We start from the raw sequence: 18,914 nt of genomic DNA on the forward strand, positions 1-18,914 counted from the left end.
CTGTCTCAGTTTTGCACTAAGATCCTTGGCCTGAGTTTTGTATCTTGCCACGTCACTACAGTTCCGCCGCCGTTTTAATAACAAACAGTTCAGTAGATATGATATCAGGTTCAAAATATAGTTACATTTCTAAATCCCCTAATAATTAAGCGAACATCAGTGCCCACGCATATTAAGTTATTGATCTGTTAAACCTTTTAAAGAGCTAGCCTACATATGTTGTTTAGTGGTTCATAAGGAGTTGAAAGTCACATGAATTAAGACAATACATGAGACATTTCCTCTATATACAGACAAAAATGAATTCGTGTGGTTCCCCAGTGTTTCTTTTGTTTATTATCATAAGCCTGCGCGTTTCGAGTCTCAGACATTCAATATGAATCATCAGGATTCTTAAGTTTGGCAGAACTGTTGGTTTTCTAAAAAATGGATGTTAAAAAGAAAAAAGATTTAGTAATTATGGCTCCCTTCTTATGTAATATTTTTCTCCTTATTACAAAGAAATAAAATGTGTACCTTGACAGCATTAAGCTTCTAGTCAGCTCAGCCAATTATACAAAGAGACAATATTCAAAAAATTGTCTTTTCTTAAAACATTCAACTGTCTAAATGAGAGCTACATATGATGCCTTTTATGTGCCTACCTTGAGCTACAGCCGGGAGGATCTGTTTTACGAGTTTTTTTTAATAACCTCTCTTTTGCATTTCTTTGCAGAAAACCGCGGCATGGTGATCAAAGTCTGCCTTGTTAGAACAATTTCTTCTTATTCTAAGTAGTTGCCCAGAAGAGAGGTTTTCTTTTAAGCTTCTAGGGTGTGAACTTTGCATACTCGACATAGAGGTACAGTTCCACATGGATCAATAGCAGGGCGCACAGTGAAATCAAGATACATATGGGTACAGTAGGATAATGTTTAAATATCACAGGGCGAGGGGGGGGGGGGGGATCATCACAATAGGGTGTGAACTTTTGAAGTGTAAAATTGTGTTCTTGTCCATCTTCTTTTTATATAGTGAAGTCATCAACTCATTTTCAACGGTTGTTACCTACTACACATCCAGAAAGGTTAGATTGGTTTTACTGAATTGTATTGAGAATTGTATATCTTCATGCCTTGAATTTATCCAATCATGGAAAGACATAAGTGTTATATTCTTTCAGCACGCTAAAAGCTTAGCGAATACTTTTTCTTTAAGTAGAAGTTCCTGTAAAAAGAATCACAAAAGGAATGCAGGTATGTTAAAAACTTTTTAATGAGATGCAAATTGTGACTTGCCTGAATGTTTTTATATCAGTGATTTAAAACGGAATAATCGTCTTTTTTAAAATTTGCTACTCGCATTCTTGCACGCATAATCACCACACTTCTGATTGGTGTAGATTAGCCGTAGGAGACGCATCTCGGACTGCTGATTCGTCTTCCCTCTGATTGCAAGGGGGAGGACACCACTTCCTGCTTAGAACTGCTTGGCGGTTAGCGCTCTAGCAGCTGGGTCTCTCGGGACTATTTAGGCTGAGCCTGACTTTCACGCGCTGCGGTAATGGGTAGTGGCAGTTCCTCCTGACCCGCTAGCTCGCCAGAGGCTACAGCATTGAGCCTGCGCTCCAACCACATGTAAATTGTGACTTGCCTGAATGTTTTTATATCTGATTTAAAACGGAATAATCGTCATTTTTAAAATTTGCTACTCGCATTCTTGCACGCATAATCATCACACTTCTGATTGGTGTAGATTAGCCGTAGGAGACGCATCTCGGACTGCTGATTCGTCTTCCCTCTGATTGCAAGGGGGAGGACACCACTTCCTGCTTAGAACTGCTTAGCGGTTAGCGCTCTAGCAGCTGGGTCTCTCTGGGCTATTTAGGCTGAGCTTGACTTTCACGCGCTGCGGTAAGGGGTAGTGCAGTTCCTCCTGACCCGCTAGCTCGCCAGAGCCTACAGCATTGAGCCTGCGCTCCAACCACATGTAAATTGTGACTTGCCTGAATGTTTTTATATCTGCGATTTAAAACAGAATAATCGTCTTTTTTAAAATTTGCTACTCGCATTCTTGCACGCATAATCACCACACTTCTGATTAGTGTAGATTAGCCGTAGGAGACGCATCTCGGACTGCTGATTCGTCTTCCCTCTGATTGCAAGGGGGAGGACACCACTTCCTGCTTAGAACTGCTTGGCGGTTAGCGCTCTAGCAGCTGGGTCTCTCGGGGCTATTTAGCCCTCGCCCCCTAGTGAGCGCGCAGCGGTCGCGCGCAGTGGAGCCGAAGCTACGCTGAAGAGTAGCCAAAGAGTAGCCCGTCTGCGCCCGTCCGCGACAGGACGGGGCCAGGGGCCACCCACCCTGCTCCTTTTTCCTGTTACTCTTTCGTTCACCATGGCTACACCTAAAGACTCTCATATCAGGTATTCCTCACAATCCTTACTAGCTCTCCGCCCCCAGGGTCGCCATAGATGTGCCGATAACAGCTGGCCTTGTCCAGAAGGTCCCTTTTCCTGCTGTTTTTGTGGATTCCAAGCCGCTTTCAATACCATAATAACAGAGTCTCCACAAACCTTCAAGCCAGAAACGAAAGGCTGGAAAAGCTTCCTACTAAATGTTCGATCACTCCCGCGTCATTGTACTGAAATATGGGACACCATCCTTAGCCTTAAACCGGAAATATGCTTCCTCACGGAAACTTGGTTAAAGCCTCATACTGTCCCAACTGTTACGGTAGGGATTCCTTTAGGATACAAAATCCTGAGACAAGATCGCCCGATAAAAACAGGCGGCGGTACCGCCATAATATACAAAGACAACCTCCACATTACAGTAATAGAACAAGCCTTACTTCCTTCCATGGAGATAATGATCTTTAAAATAAATACTGGAACTAAGAATCACTGGAAAGGAGCCTTAGTATACCGACCTCCTGGCCCTAACACCGGCTTTTCACTAACTTTAACTGAAGCACTTGCTCCACATATGAAAGCCAGAGAACACTTCATTTTACTTGGGGACTTTAATTTCCACGCTGATGTACCAGAGGACCCTGATACCAAGCTTCTTCTAGCTGACCTTGCCCTCCTAGGCTTACACCTGCGGAACAGCGGCCCTACCCACAGGGGAGGCCATACCCTAGATCTTATTTTCTCTAATGACCCATCTATACACTGCCACCCCCCCCCAGATCTGCACACTGGTCTGACCATAGCATGCTGGAATTCTCCATCATGCAGCTAACCAAACCCTCCGACCCTTCTGCTACTCTGAGCATCAAACGAAGATCATGGCACAAGATCACTCCAGATGCATTTGCAGAAACTTGGAAACCACCGATTTTCACAGATTCTGACAATTCTGAGTCGGCCCTTGCCAAACTCAACAATACCCTCCTCGATACCATAAACCTCCTAGCCCCACAAAAATTAGTCAAACAACCATTGACCAATAAAAAGGAAACTTGGTACACTGAAACGCTAAAATTAGAAAAACAAAAGTGCAGAAAGCTAGAAAAACTATGGAGGAAGAATCATTCTAGTGAAAGTAAGGAGCTTTATCAACAAGCTGTTTCCTCCTACTACAAAAATATAAAAAAGGCGAGGAAAACCAGCCTTCAATCTCAAATCGATGAAGCTGACAACTCGACTAGAGAACTATATAAAATCCTGAGAAACTTCACCAACCCCTCAGCATGCGAAAGCCCTGACACTTTTTCTCAAGAGTTGTGCAATAATATCTCGCAATTCTTTGAAGATAAAATCGATACCATTTATAATAAAATTCTGGCCAAACACCCCAATACCATAGAGACTTCTAGTGCCTCTTGCACACAGACTAATACTGAGACCTTCACTGACATCCCTGAAACCACCGAGGATGATATAAGATCATTATTAAACAATATAAAAACAGGGTCTCCCCTTGACCTTCTCCCCCCTAGAGTGATGAACACTCTGAGCACAGCTCTCTGCCCCGTTATTCAAAAAGTTTTGAACCTCTCTTACAAAGAAGGTAAACTCCCTCAGCAATAGAAAGAGGCAGTAGTGAATCCTATACGGAAAAACTCCACCTCCCCTTGGACAGAGCTCTCCAATCTCCGTCCTATCTCTCTTCTGCCCCTCCTGTGTAAACTGGCCGAGAAACATGTTAACACCCACATGCCCAGTTTCATAGAGGCGACAGGGGGCCTGGACCACTCACAATCCGGGTTCAGGCCCAACTACAGCACCGAATCTGCACTCCTCTCCGTGACCGATAACATCAAGATGTCACAGGATAGAGGAGGCTCAATGATTCTGGTGCTGTTAGACCTGTCGGCCGCCTTTGATACTGTGTCTCACAAGATTCTCGTGAGCCGTTTAAAGGGAGTGGGCATTGGAGGACAGGCCCTTTCCTGGTTGGAGAGTTTCCTGTCCAGGCGCTCACAATCCGTCAGCTTGGGACCCTATCGTTCCTCCTCAAGGGTGCTCACGAAGGGGGTGCCACAGGGCTCATGCCTAAGCCCCACATTGTTCAATGTGTACGTGGCCCCCCTTGCTGAGATTGTGAGGAAATACGGATTCACTCCGGTGTCCTATGCTGACGACACCAAACTCCTCTACCCTTTCCACTCCCTCAACTCTAATGTTAGGGAAAATTTTGCTGAAGGCATGAGGGCTATCTCTAATTGGATGGCTTCCAACCGTCTCCAATGCAACGTTGGGAAGACGGAAGTAATGCTCTTTGGAAAAGCATCTATACTATGGTCCCCTGACTGGTGGCCCCTGGACCTAGGACCAGTACCCTCCCCAAAATTGACAGTAAAGAATCTGGGGGTGAAGTTAGATCAAAATCTAACCTTAAAGGAACATGTGAATGCAATCGCTGGGGCATGTTTCCACACCATCGGCCTGTTAAGACGAGTCTTCCCTTATCTACCGGACAATTATAGAAAGACCCTTGTACAGACCATGGTGATAAGTCGACTAGACTACTGCAATGGGCTCCTGATACAAGCCAACGAGGATGCCATAAACCGCCTACAGGTAGTACAGAATACAGCGGCAAGACTGATTCTGAATGCCCCTCCAAGAACCCCCTCCAAGCCTCTGCTGAGAGAACTTCATTGGCTACAGAGACGACAACGTGTCAAATTTAAAATCTGTTGCACTGTCCACAAATGCCTGTTCGGGAATGCCCCCAACTATCTGACTCAAAAACTACACCTCTACAAACCAGACAGATCCCGACGCTCAAGCAACCAACTGCTGATAAAAACCCCTCTTGTAAAAAAGACCAGACAGGGTGGCCGAGCCTTCTCCTTGGTGGGGCCGACCCTATGGAACAACTTACCCTTCAGCATCAGGCAAATTTCTGACCACTCTGCCTTCAGGAAAAAATTAAAAACCAACCTGTTCCTAGAAGAATAACTGAACTATCAGCTTACTAGACTACAGCTCATCTGCAATAACTCCTCCTTCTACATCTTAGCGAGCAAAGCGCGGAGATACCCTGTACGGGGTCGATTCTTGCGCTATACAAGAAATGAAATAAATAAATAAAATAAATGCATTAGCAAGAACATACCGGCTTCCATACACTAATGAGTTTTCATCTATCACACAGAGTGGTCCAAGAAACATTTAAAAAGCAGAAAAGAGTGTAATGAGATACGGATTTGGGTACTGCAAATTATTTCTATGAACCAATCTCTCTGTGTGACATCTCTAGGAAAGTTTTGAAGGAAAAGTGTAGACCTACCTGTATGAACGACAAATGTTATTAGAGATGAAAAAAATAACGGTGGTCGCCCACGATCAAATTGTGATTTCTAGGAAAATACAGCCATATGTTAAACTGCAAATGAGTGACTACGAGAGATTTTTACTAATTCCTTTTAGATTTAATTTATTGTTTAGGTCACTCAGCTTCCCCGATATGAACGATTGGTCGAAGGTTTTGATTAAGTGCCCTTGTGACGATGTGGCAGAACAAACAGATATTCTTTTCTTTTGAAAATATTATACAAAACCTAGACGAAGGTGGGTTGTTCCTTTATTGAAGACCATGGAAGTAAGCCACTGTCGCCCTGCCTTTTTAGCTGTACAGAAACTTGATAACATTTTAACTACCGTATTTATTTCCTCGTTTTAAAAAAAAAAAAAATTAAAATCACGTAAATCAATCGTATCCTGAACTATGATGAATTGACATTGGTGCATTGGCTGAATTTGTCAAACTGTGAATTTTTACTTGAACTTTTATGGTTATTTTGTTCTAATAACCGAATAAAGATTTAAATTGAATTGAATTGAAATAAAACAGCTTCAGGGCCTTTTTCTTGTTTGATATATATACGGCCCTGCCCGAACCTGGCCTCGTGGGCCCAACTCCTCTTGTTATCAAAACTTTTAGAAAGTGGGCATTCCTATGTGCGTATCACTCTTTGTGCTGAGCAGCTTGACTTAAATCACTTCACTTCTAGGATAGAATGATAGCTGGGCTTTGTGCATACTTTCTAGGCAGCCATCACACAGGAAGGGTTGGGTGTAACAGGGTTACATCCGCATTCTTCTGCATACTGAATGGTCTTCCTGGGCTGGGAGAGAGGGAGGTGGGGTGCATGCACATTTGTTTAGGCTGGACCCTGCCCTCATACAAAGGGCTTGTTTACCCCCTACTGATGCCTGGAGCCCGGACTGAGAATGAATGGTGGTGTTGTGCACTTCTAAGATTTCTTTAGAGGTTACTTCCACTTCAAACACATAAGTGCAGGGGCTCTGAACCCATAATTTTAAACACTGTTTTTACTTGTAACCAGATGCTGCTGGCTCTACAGACTGCACATTGCCAGAAGGAACTGTTATGCTGCCAGGAAAAACCGCCATAGAAGGACCGACTAGTTGGTTGGGGTTACCGGTGGCCTGCTCGGCTACAAGAAGGACTGCCACTTTACTCAATGACCCTGATGTGCTGGCCTGCTGCTTGGTCCCTGCTTTGGTGCCTCAGTGCTCTCAAGGGGCTTGCTTGCAGGCCCAGTCATTTGTAATCTCAGGGAGTAAAAAGGATTCCACCTGAAACCAACTGTGGGACTCTAGCTCAGGGCTTTGTGAACAACTCAGGGCGCTGTTCTCGGCTCCCGATTTCTACAATGCAGTACATGGTGAGCGCGGTTATGGGATAATTATTACTGCCACCTAGCGTGTGTGGAGCGCTTCATGCGGTGGGGAGCCCCCAGTGATTTCTCCCATGTTTCTCTACTCCCCAGCACGCTGTGCTTTCGTTGCTGGAGAAGCACCTGCCGCACTGAGAAAACCCCCCTCAGAGGTGCCCCATCAGCCGGACTGGTGGGCTGGATTCAATGCTGCATCGCACGTTGAGAATCCCTCAGCGCAGCCCCCTCCCCTCAAGCACACTGACGGAGTGACGCTGGGGAAAGCCTACTCTAATTGCCAGCCCTGTCGGCACCTCTGAGCTGTGTTCCTGTGCAGAAGCCAGGGATTACTTTGTATAGTTCAGAGGCGCGTAGGTCAGAGGGGAAGTTGCAGGGGAAGAGACAGCAAATGAAGGGGGGGAAATTCTAAACTATTGAGGTGGTCCATCTCCCTACGGGGAATGGACTTTATAGTGGAACATAGACTCCGGACTGGCCATGCCAATGTAGATGGCTCTTCCAGGTTCTTCCACTTAGACAATGAAGACTCTCTTGGAAAATGTTAGCAGCATCCTCTTTCATTTGGGCGGTTGTGTAGGAAAGAGGCCTTTATGACATGGTCATCCCCACTTTTTGCCCTGGTACCAATGCTTTCTGACTGACAGTGCACTGCGCCCCTGGTAGCCAGTCCCCCATTGCCAGTGAACATTCCCTTAAAAGAAGGTAAATGGCTAATTGTAACCAAAATAAGCAAGGGCTTTAGCACCCCTGTAAGTCCCCTGTAAATGGTACCTCTGGCACCTAGGGAATGGGTGCTGAGGAGGGTCTCCAATGCCTGCAGCATGTATTATGCCACCCTAAGGGACCCAAACAGCATGCAGATTGCCATTGCAGGCTGTGTGAAATGATGCAAACCATTCTGAAAACACTGCAAGGCACACTCACTGTGTGCTATGACAAGGTACACTGCATATACTATACTCCAGTACCTCCTTCAGCAAGCCATAGAGCCCTATGGTAGTTTACATTATGTTATATGTGAGAGTCCATCTGCATAAGTTCAGGAATTTGTATAGCGCACTACTCACCCAGAGGGTCTCAAGGCTCTTGAGGGAGGGTGGGTGCATTACTTATCGAATAGCCAGGTTTTTAGTTGCTTTCTGAAGGAGAGGTGGTTCTGTGTAAGTCGGAGGTGAGTGGGGAGAGAATTCCAGGTTTTGGCAGCTAAGTAGGAGAAGGATCTTCCTCCCATGGTGGATCTGTGGATGCGCGGAATTGCGGCGAGGGCTTGATTGGATGATCGTAGTTGGCGGGTGGGTGTGTAGGACAGTCGTGTGTTGAGGCATTCGGGACCTAGGTCGTAGAGGGCCTTGTGTGCGTGGGTGAGGAGACGGAACGTTATTCTCTTGTTGACGGGGAGCCAGTGGAAATCCTTCAGGTGACCAGAAATTTGAGCATGACGGGGAATGTCCAGTATGAGTCTGGCTGAGGCGTTTTGGATGCGTTGGAGTTTTTTTTGTAGTTTGGCTGTGGTCCCGGCGTAAAGGGTATTTTCATAATCTAGTCGGCTGGTGACCAGTGCGTGGGTCACTGTCTTTCTTGTTTCGGTGGGGATCCAGCGGACGATTTTTTTGAGCATGCGTAGGATGTTGAAGCATGAAGAAGAGACGGCGTTGACTTGTCTGGTCATCGAGAGGGAGGAGTCTAGGATGAAGCCCAGGTTACGTGCGTGATCTGTAGGTATGGGTGCTGTACCCAGGGCAGGTGGCCACCATGAGTCGTCCCAGGCAGAGGGGGATGATCCTAAGATGAGGACTTCCGTTTTGTCCGAGTTAAGTTTTAAACGGCTGTTCTTCATCAATTCGGCTACTTCTTTCATTCCTTCGTGTAGATTGGTTTTGGCGGTGTTTGGATCTTTGGTGAGGGAGAGGATCAGCTGGGTGTCGTCTGCGTAGGAGATGATGTTGAGGTTTTGTTGGCGCGCGATGGATGCGAGGGGACTCATGTATACGTTGAAGAGGGTGGGGCTGAGTGAAGATCCTTGTGGTACACCACAGATGAATTTGGTGGCCTCTGATTTGAATGGGGGGAGGCGGACTCTCTGGGTTCTTCCGGCGAGGAACGAGATGCTCCAATCCAAAGCTTTTCCTTGTATTCAGACGTTGTTGAGACGTTGTATGAGTGTGCTATGACATACTGTGTCGAAGGCGGCGGAGAGGTCGAGTAGGATCAGGGCAACTGTTTCTCCGTTGTCCAGTAGCGTTCGGATGTCGTCTGTAGCTGCGATGAGGGCGGTTTCGGTGCTGTGTTTGGCTCGGAAGCCGGGCTGTGAAGGGTCGAGGGAATTGTTGGATTCAAGGAAGGCGGTGAGCTGACTATTGACGGCTTTCTCAATGACGTTGGCAGGGAATGGGAGGAGTGAGATGGGGCGGTAGTTCTTAAGTTCAGAGGGGTCTGCTGTGGGTTTCCTCAGAAGGGCGCTGAGTTAGGCATGTTTCCAGCTTTCCGGGAAGGTAGCGGAGTTGAAGGAACAGTTGATGACATCGCGGAGATGGGGTGCGATGATGGAGTCTGCTTTGTTGAAGATGTGGAGGGGACATGGGTCGGTTGGCGATCCTGAGTGAATGGAGTTCATCAGGCGGATGGTGTCTTCAGTGGTGATTGGGTTCCAGGCGAAAAGGTTGTGAGAGGGCTGTTTTGGTTCGGAGGTGGGTGGAGTGGGACAGATAGGAAATTAGACAGTCAGTGGGCGAATTGCACGTTCAGGCGAGACACACCCCTAAGGTGGAACACCTGAAGTGGAGAGTCAAGAAAGGGATTCACCATTTTAAATTAGGAGCTCCGGATTCGATTTTGTTACAGGGGGCTGATATTCCAAACCCCTGGTAACAAAAACAGCCCGGGCCCAAAACCGGCCCCCACCCTGGTGGCCCACTAGGGAAACGCCCGGTGCCTGCTACGGCCAGTCCTGGATCTGTGTTTTGTCTAATCCCAGTTTTGAATCGAAGCAGCATAGAGGGTTCCTAGGTCTCCTGCAAAGCACATTGTATAACATGCAGGTGACATCTTTTTATTTAATCTAGCTAGTTAAGTGTGCTACGGCTTTGGAACACTCACTGTAACACAACCTTGATTTTGATTTACACTCATACAATTTATTGTCAATGTTTAATGTGTACAGGTGATATAAAGCGCTCAAACAACCTGGATTGGAATGAGTAGGGCTATAAAACAAAACAGTGGTATTTAGATTGTTATTTGTGTAAATACTGGGATAGACCAACACATCTGACATTGTTACAGTACATACATATCTCTTATTTACAAGGACTGAACAAAGTCAAAAGCATGCCTCTCTTAAGTAAATGTGAAGTAATAAAAATATGTATGCCTTTGTTTCCCCTATATTGCATGTGCATCTAGGTGTGAGTCTCCAGATAGCTCCCAGCCAGGATACTCAAACAAATGGAGACCTGATGGCCTCTAAACTTCGGCCTTTGTTTGGGGCCCAGGAGGAATTTAAAATAACAAAGCCTCCTTACCGCCTGCACTTTGCTGCTCGAAACAAAAGTAGACAATGTGCAGGCGCTGTTGAACGTGTCCTAGTGTCCTGGACAGGTTCTGCATGTTTCATTGAGGCCTAACTTTTTTGCAGGGGGGGGGGGGCAGAGCCCACCCTGTGGAAAAAAGAGGCTTGCCACCGTCTACCCACGTGTATCCTCGACTTGTGCCCGGACTGTTCCTTTGCTTTTTGTTAAAAGACAACCACCCTGGGACTGTTACTGCTATAGTTGAGGTGCCTCCGCTAAAATGAAACGGAGGAAATGCCCTGTAGTTTGAAGATGAATATATACAACTTAACATGAAACACAACTTCTTACTAGGATGCCTGCTGCCTGAAAGAAACGTAAATGTGTGCAATTATTTAATATTCAAATGTTAAGGCTGCTTGGAGGCTGGTATAAGCTTTAATCAGTGGAGTCACTTCAAGCTTTGTGATAGTTAAATTGTATTCTATTTGAGAGTTATTGTTAGGGTGTTCCCAGCTGAGCTGTAAAGTGCATGCTTTCAAAGGACTGTTATCAAAAGTGTTTGCACAAGATACAGACTGCCTATTGCTAAAATGCATATACTAGAAGCACTTATTTCCATCTTAAAACAGCCCTGCCAAGTAGCACGCATCAGGTGTTAGACTAACTCATTTAAGTTTTCTATCCGCATCACCGCACTAAAATGCATTAGTCATGCATTAAGTTGACGCCTGCCCACCCCACAAAGTGCACAGATAAAGAAGCTCCATAGCAGCCTGCTTGCTGTGCAGCATGAAAGCATGTGTTCTAGAAAACACTGTGGGTGTTTAATTATTTACAGTCCGACATGGACATTACAACTCTCTTTGAATAATTATTGGCACCGCACGATCAGGGATGCAATCAAGCCGAGCCGGGCAGCAGCCTCAGACATTGTACCATGTGGCCGGTCAGCAAGTCGTTTTAAAAACAGTTATTATCGAGAGGAATGAATGAATACATTGGTTAGGTTAATAAAAACTATCGCAAGATTACCATATACACAAAAGTTCATAATAACTAAGATTTTCTATGTTTTAATACATAATTGGAAATTGTCTCACAAAGTTACAATTTTCACTAATCTTCATAAAATTCATGTTAATATTAACGAGTAATAGCTCCTAAAACTGAGGTGGCTACCACCTGAACAATTTCATTATACAGTCCTGGATTCTGATAATGTCGGATATGACATTAATGGGCATGCTGAATGAAGTCACCAGGAAACATGGATGTGTGATGTCATCAAAGGCCACTTTTGTTGATAATGTCAGTAGCGTTCCTGCTTATTAAACTTGAATCACTGAAGAGTATTTGAAATGTAATTGTGCTGGAAAATGCCTCCTGCTTATTAAGCGCCATTAAAATATCGACTCTTAAACTAATATGGAGTATTTAAGGTGCCACAGAGCTAGTAAACACATGGATGATCTATAGTCATTAGAAAGTGCAGCAGTGCTAGTAAAATCGTCCAGAGCATCTGTAATTTATGTTTCCAGAAAAAATAAAACTTCATTTGAGTAGTTTCCCATGTAATATCTGAAATGTCATCAATTTACAATTAATCTGGGCGTCTGAGGGATCAATGCTCTTTATTATAGCCATCCTACATGTTCCAAATCCACCATCATTGAAGATGGGTTTCAACTTTGAAACGTGTTCCTTCTTTAAAAAGAAGCATATACAAAGCAGATGTACGTTATCTTCCTTCAAGGCACCACATAGTCTGCATGATTCTGGGCCTTTATATTTCCATACTAGTTGGTTGCCAAAGATGGCAGGACACCAAGCAGCTAGCAAACGGGTTTCTCTTTATTTAGGCTGAGTATGTCATGCTGAGGTATGCTGCTGGCTTTAAAATGTTATGAGACTGTATTACCATCCAGGCATGTAACCGAGCGGTACGTTTGTGCTTGTCATTAATGAGAGAATTAAATTTGGCATCTTTGGTAAGGGCACAGAAAAAGGTAGGATATGGTAAGTTTAAGTGCCATAGGTTAGTTGTATTTGTTTCTTGCAGTGAAGACCTCAAATATTTGCTGTAAATCAAGTGCAACAGTCCCAGTATGCTTGCATCCAGTCCAGGGATGACCAGGCCTGGCAGTTCGGGCTCGACTGCTCCCATGGGGAATAGGGTCAAGACTGATATGCATATGGCTTGGTTCAAACTGGAATGGCATGGGGAGCAAAAAACGATGGATTTAGGCCCAGATCTCTGTACTGGGGTGAATGTTTGACATTGTTCTGCTTCTGCCCATCAATTGTTTTTTTTTGCGTAAATAGAATGGTGGGTACTTTCCAAAGCCTGCCATAAGGCGTTGACCAATGGGCTGCTTTAATTTATCCGTAGTTTGTGCCATGTTTAAATGGTAAGATATCTACTCCCTATGATTTGCTGCATAAGTCCAAATTCCAATTTTAATTGTGCAGGAGAGGCACTCACGGTAGCCCAAACACTTGCTTATATTTGTGTTTGTAGTTTGCCCAGAATCAAGGCATCTATTCTGTGCATGACAGCACTTGCATAGACCATCTTTGGAAGTAGTTTTGCTGCAACTGACGGCTAATAATAGCTTAAAAGAAGGGCCGTCTAGCTTCTGGCGAGAGCACAAAAGGCATAGATCAACCCCTTACCTTTCTTCAGCATGTACTGTTTGTGCACCTGGATATTCAGGAGCTTGTTTACACGCATCTTGCATTGCCATTACACCACTTTTTCTCCCAATAAATGTGACGCACCAGTGGAGCAAGGGGCTTGTAAATAAGACCCTCAATTTCTTGTCAATGTAGTAGCCCAGGTACTTATAACTACATACTTCTTATAGATCTACATCTCCTAACGTGATCTTGAGTGGGAGACCGGGTTGGTTCCAGCTAGACATTTTTGTTTTAGTCGTATTTATTTCTAATTTATTGACTGCGGCAAACTCTGCTGATTCTGCCATTGATCTCAGTAATCCCACGCTTGTGTGGCTCAATAGAACAATGTAATACACATATTTGAGATGAGTCAGGATGAATGGTCCTAGTTTCGGCGGGTGTGAGTTCATCTGATCAAACCTTGGGGACAAGTCAGCCAGAAAAAGGATGAGCAAATGTGGGGAGAGATCACATCTTTGTTTGGGGCCGATAGCTATTGGTATTCTCCGTGACAGACTTGCCCCATCCGCCAGCTTGACTTGAACCCAAGTGTGTGTGTGCAGTTGCTCAATGGCTCACAAGATTATATTGTGGAGGCCCCACCACCTTTGTTTGCCCCACAAGAAAGCTCTGTCACCCAATCCAATGTGGCTTTAAAATCTATAAAACATAGATGCCGTTTTTTTAAGCGTTTGCATTTGTCAGCAATCGTTGTTACAGCTAAAATGCTGATGGTAGTTTCGTTTTTTTGGCGAAACCTGTCTGATTGAGGATCGTCGGGGTCCGGTTCAGAGGAGAAGCTAGGTGCTGAAACGGGTGGCGAGCGTTGAGGGCTGTAAATTCAGACACATAAGACCATTTTTTAACTGTGTTGTAGGGAACTATTAATAAAAAAATTTTGAGATACCCTTTTAGACACTTTTATTAATATTCTTCACTGCACGCCCTATCACACAACCAGCTCCGCAGTCTTCTGACATCGTAGCACACCAAGGAGGCACTCGGCCTCCGAGGTGGGGCCCTATGATGAAGCATGACACTGACTAGGTCGGTGTGTGAGGGCTTTCCTATCCATCCAAATTGGGTTGTTAAACTTGCTCCGTCTCTGTGGCTTTTGAGACACATGTAACCTCTCTTTTTTTGGTATGTATTTAAAATCTATAAAACATAGATGCCGTTTTTTTAAGCGCTTGCATTTGTCAGCAATCGTTGTTACAGCTAAAATGCTGATGGTAGTTTCGTTTTTTTTGCGGAACCTGTCTGATTGAGGAACCAGATGTTGGTGTTTGACCCCTCAACTAGATCTTCCAGGACTAGTGAAGCATAATATTTGGCTTCTGAGTCAATGAGCGCAATTAACTTGTAATTTGCCGGGTTAGATTGTCCCCACCCTTGAAGATCAGGTTTATTAATTAGCGACCATGGCCAGACTGGGAACAGAAGCCAGACCTGGCAATTCTGCTAAGCCAGCACCAGGGTGGGGAGGGGGAAAGTGGTGTGAGCTACTGAGAAGGGCCAGACTGAGGCGGATGGGAAGGTTTGCTAATGTCAAGCACCGCTGTCGCTTTTGTTACAGGGCACCGATATTGCAGCACTGCTGCAAAACCGGGCCCCCAGTAAGATAACTTGCCCCCACAGGTCAAAAACCAGTCCCCACCCTTCTGGCCCACCTGGAAAACACCCTGTGCCCGCTATGGCCAGTCAGGCCATGTTAGCGACCTTGTCCAGCTGCTGGGGATTACACCTATTGCCTCCACCTCGTTGTATTGCGCCAATAGCGTGGTAGCCTAGTATTCAGGTCTTACTGCCTGGAACTCCATCTCCTCGTCCTGTCATAATTACCTTTGCCCACAAAGCTCAATATATACTAAATTGTTTTCTAATAGGAGGGCAACAGCTTATCCATTAATGAGTAAACCAAAAAAGAAAAAAATATCCAGGCTTCTATTATTGATGGCTGTAATCACTTGTGATCCAAGTGTTTTTGTGTAAAGTCTTTATTTCTCTTTTTTTTTTAGAACGCAGACCCAGTCCCCGACCCCTTCACGCAGCAAAATAACCACATCGTGTGGGAAACATACATTACCTGCCACTTCAATGCTGCTAGTCATTGGAGGGGGTGTGGCGTAAGGGCCAGAGCTGCCGAGTATAGAACTGGGGAACAAGATCAGTGTCTCGGTGTTCTCTCAACAACCTGTGATTCTGGACAAATCACTTAATCTCCCCGTGCCTACCAAACACGAATGTGTCCTTATGTCATGTAACGGTGCTCGTGTTAAGCGCTCCAATACCTTCGGGTCGAGTCGCGCTATTTAAAACTGAAAAGAAACTAATCATGTGCAGGACAACAGCTCACCTGTGCGGCAGAGACCGCGCTCCCCCGAACCTCTCGCACAGCCTGTCCCTTCTGCACCCTCGCCCGGATCTTCTCCCCGTTAAGCGTACAGCCGGGTCCCTCGACCATGTTTATCCCCCCCAGGGGCCGGAGCGCTAAAATCAAGAAGGAGAGAGAGAACAAGTTATAAGTTATATAAATGCGGGGCGGTTGGTTAGTCTACACACACAATGTACCTGCTGTGTGTGTTGTCTTGTCCCACAGTCACTGATCAATGTTTGAAATGTGGCGGCCTGGGGTAAGCGCCTCCCTTTGTGGGAGGAGCAAATGACGAGTGTACCAACAGCTCCGCTCCAGAGAAGTAAAACATGCCTGAGCAGGGTTCTTCGATGAGATCTGTCTCGTTAGTTTAGTGGCTAGAAACCACTGCGATATAAGTATGAAGTGAGTGTATACATAAAGAAACTATAAAGAGCTCACGAGTCCTTTTCAAGCCAGTGTTCACTCATTATGTAACTTTAATGCATATAGTAGTAGCTAACAGAGAGTATAGACTCGCTTACGCTCTGACACCTTCGGGTAAAGTCCGCGCTATATAAAAACGCACAATTAAATAAATAAATACATCTTCGCTTGAAATTGCTATTGCTGAAAAAAGGCAGAAAGAGTCGCTGCTGGCACACGCTGTGCAACGATTCGTATTCCTCTTTTCTTCACTTGCTGCATTTAGCTCTTTGCGTGTTATTATTCTGTTTCGTTTGTTTGCTTAAAAGTTTTGTTTTTAAGGTTCCGCCATGTTTAGTTTTATCCAGTTATGGGTATTTCATGTTGCTGCACCGGAAACGCGCGAACAGACAGAAGTAGTAGATTTTGACAGATCCACTTTTCTTGCTGAACGAGTGTTATTGTTGTAGCCATATTGCAACAGGCGTTGTGTAATATGTGGTATCCCCGGGTATCGTGTATCCCCTGCACTTCGGCTTTCTTCGGAGAATAAACTCAGCCCGGGCAGAATCAGACAGAAGCAGTCGATCTCTGCTCGGGCTGAGTGCGGGGATACACGATTTCACTGGATACGACACGGAGCTAAGGCTATTATTTACTCACGTTTCTTGTAGGAGACAATGCTGCACATGAAGAGACAGGAAGCAATTCATTATCCAACGTTTCATTATTAAAAGAGTCAATGCTGCACATTATGAAGAGACAGGACGCAAATCTCGAGTAGAACAAAGAAAGAAACGTGAAATAAATAAAAAAGCATTTACAATGCAACAGTCTCGCCTTTGCAAAAGTTAGAGCTATTGGCATTGTAAATGACAACATTTTTATTTATGTGTTGGTTTTGAAAACAGATAAATAAATGGCATTGTCATTTACAATGCCAATAGCTTAATCTCTCGCAAGTGCGAGACCTATTGTATTTGCACCCACACACACACACAGAGCCACACACATACAGAGAGCCACACACATACAGAGCCACACACAGAGTCACACACAGACACACACACACAGAGCCACACACACACAGAGCCACACTCAATCCTTTGTAACAATTTTTGTAAATTGACACACTAAACTTTTCATTCATTCACCCTACGAGAAAGGGGTAATCACCCTGCTTAGCAACTTTTAGGGTACCTACATCTGCCAATATCGTCTAGTATTTCACTATAAAGAGGTCTGAACAGGGAGTTGAGGACGTAAGCAGAAGATAACAAGCACTGGCGTTGCCAATAGGTCTCGCAGTAGGAAAGTTTGAGCTATTGGTTGTGTAAATGACAAAGCCCTTTATGTATTCAAAATGATAACAACAGTGAAAGGCATTGTTATTTGCCATTGTAATAGTTCCACCTGTCGTACTGCGCGATCTATTGGCAAGGTGAGTGTTTTTCGTGTGTGAGTGGCGTTGCGTGTGTGAGTGGCGTTGCGTGTGTGAGTGGCGTTGCGTGTGTGAGTGGCGTTGCGTGTGTGAGTGGTGTTGCGTGTGTGAGTGGCGTTGCCTGTGTGAGAGGTGTTGCCTGTGTGTGAGGCGTTGGCTGTGTGATTTGTGTTGCCTGTGTGAGTGGCGTTGCCTGTGTGAGTGGCGTTGCCTGTGTGAGTGTGGTTGGCAGTGTGAGTGGCGTTGCATGTGTGAGTGGCGTTGCATGTGGCAGTGGCATTGCATGTGTGCGTAGTTGAGTGGCGTTGCGTTGTTGAGTGGCGTTGCATGTGTGAGTGGCGTTGCATGTGTGAGTGGCGTTGCATGTGTGAGTGTTGTTGCGTAGTTGAGTGGCATTGCGTAGTTGAGTGGCATTGCGTAGTTGAGTGGCGTTGCGTAGTTGAGTGGCTTTTAGTAGATGAGTGGCGTTGCGTCGATGAGTGGTGTTGCGTAGGTATGTGGCGTTGCGTAGGTGAGTGGTGTTGCGTAGGTGAGTGTTGTTGCGTAGGTGAGTGGCGTTGCGTAGTTGAGTGGGCAGCGCTGCGTAGTTGAGTGGCGTTGCGTATGTGAGTGCCGTTGCGTACTTGAGTGGCGTTGTGTAGTTGAGTGGCGTTGCGTAGTTGAGTGGCGTTGCGTAGTTGAGTAGTGTTGCGTCTTTTCGTGGCATTGCGTAGTTGTGTTGAGTAGTAGCGTTGCGTAGTTGACAGTGGCGTTGGAAATGCAATATGTCTCGCAGCATTAGAGTTAGTGCTGTTAGAATTGTTTATGAGTTTTTTTTGTAAATCTTTAGCTTTTTTGTTCTCTGTAGCCAATGCTAAAGAATTATTACAAATAAAAAAAGCCATAAACAATTCTAAAAGCTCTAACTCAAATGGTCCGAGACCTATTGCACTGTGTGAGGGTGAGGGGTTGAGGGTGAGTGAGGGTGAGGGTGTGTGAGGGTGAGTGAGGGTGAGTGAGGGTGAGTGAGGGTGAGTGAGGTGTTGAGGGTGAGTGAGGGGTTGAGGGTGAGTGAGAGTGAGGGTGAGTGAGGGTGAGTGAGGGTGAGGGTGAGTGAGGGTGAGTGTGAGTTAGGGTGAGTGTTTGAGGGTGTGTGAGGGTGAGGGGGTGAGGATGAGTGAGGGTGAGTGAGGGGTTGAGGGTGAGTGAGGAGTTGAGTGTGAGGGGTTGAGGGTGAGGGGTTGAGGGTGAGTGAGGGTGAGGGTGAGTGAGGATGAGGTGTTGAGGGTGGGTGATGGTGAGTGAGGGTGAGGGTGAGTGAGGGTGAGGGTGAGTGAGGGTGAGGGTGAGGGGTTGAGGGTGAGTGAGGCTGAGTGTTTGAGGGTG

The 18,914-nt window shown here is 45.5% G+C and overlaps 1 protein-coding gene across 1 annotated transcript in view; it reads right to left on the reverse strand.

Annotated features, from left to right (window-relative positions):
• NEIL3 (nei like DNA glycosylase 3) overlaps nucleotides 1–15,937 on the reverse strand; it is a 158,522-nt gene extending 142,585 nt beyond the window's left edge. Inside the window, exons 1-2 of the mRNA XM_086949808.1 lie at nucleotides 15,901–15,937; nucleotides 15,686–15,819 (exon numbers count right to left, since the gene is read on the reverse strand). Coding sequence (XP_086805934.1) covers nucleotides 15,686–15,793 — 108 coding nt within the window. The 5' untranslated portion in view covers nucleotides 15,794–15,819; nucleotides 15,901–15,937. The remainder of the gene's footprint in view (nucleotides 1–15,685; nucleotides 15,820–15,900) is intronic.
• Nucleotides 15,938–18,914: the final 2,977 nt, after the last annotated feature.

The sequence above is a fragment of the Lissotriton vulgaris genome, unplaced genomic scaffold (genome assembly GCF_964263255.1).
Source record: "Lissotriton vulgaris unplaced genomic scaffold, aLisVul1.2 SCAFFOLD_884, whole genome shotgun sequence".
Classification (NCBI taxonomy): Eukaryota; Metazoa; Chordata; class Amphibia; order Caudata; family Salamandridae; genus Lissotriton; species Lissotriton vulgaris.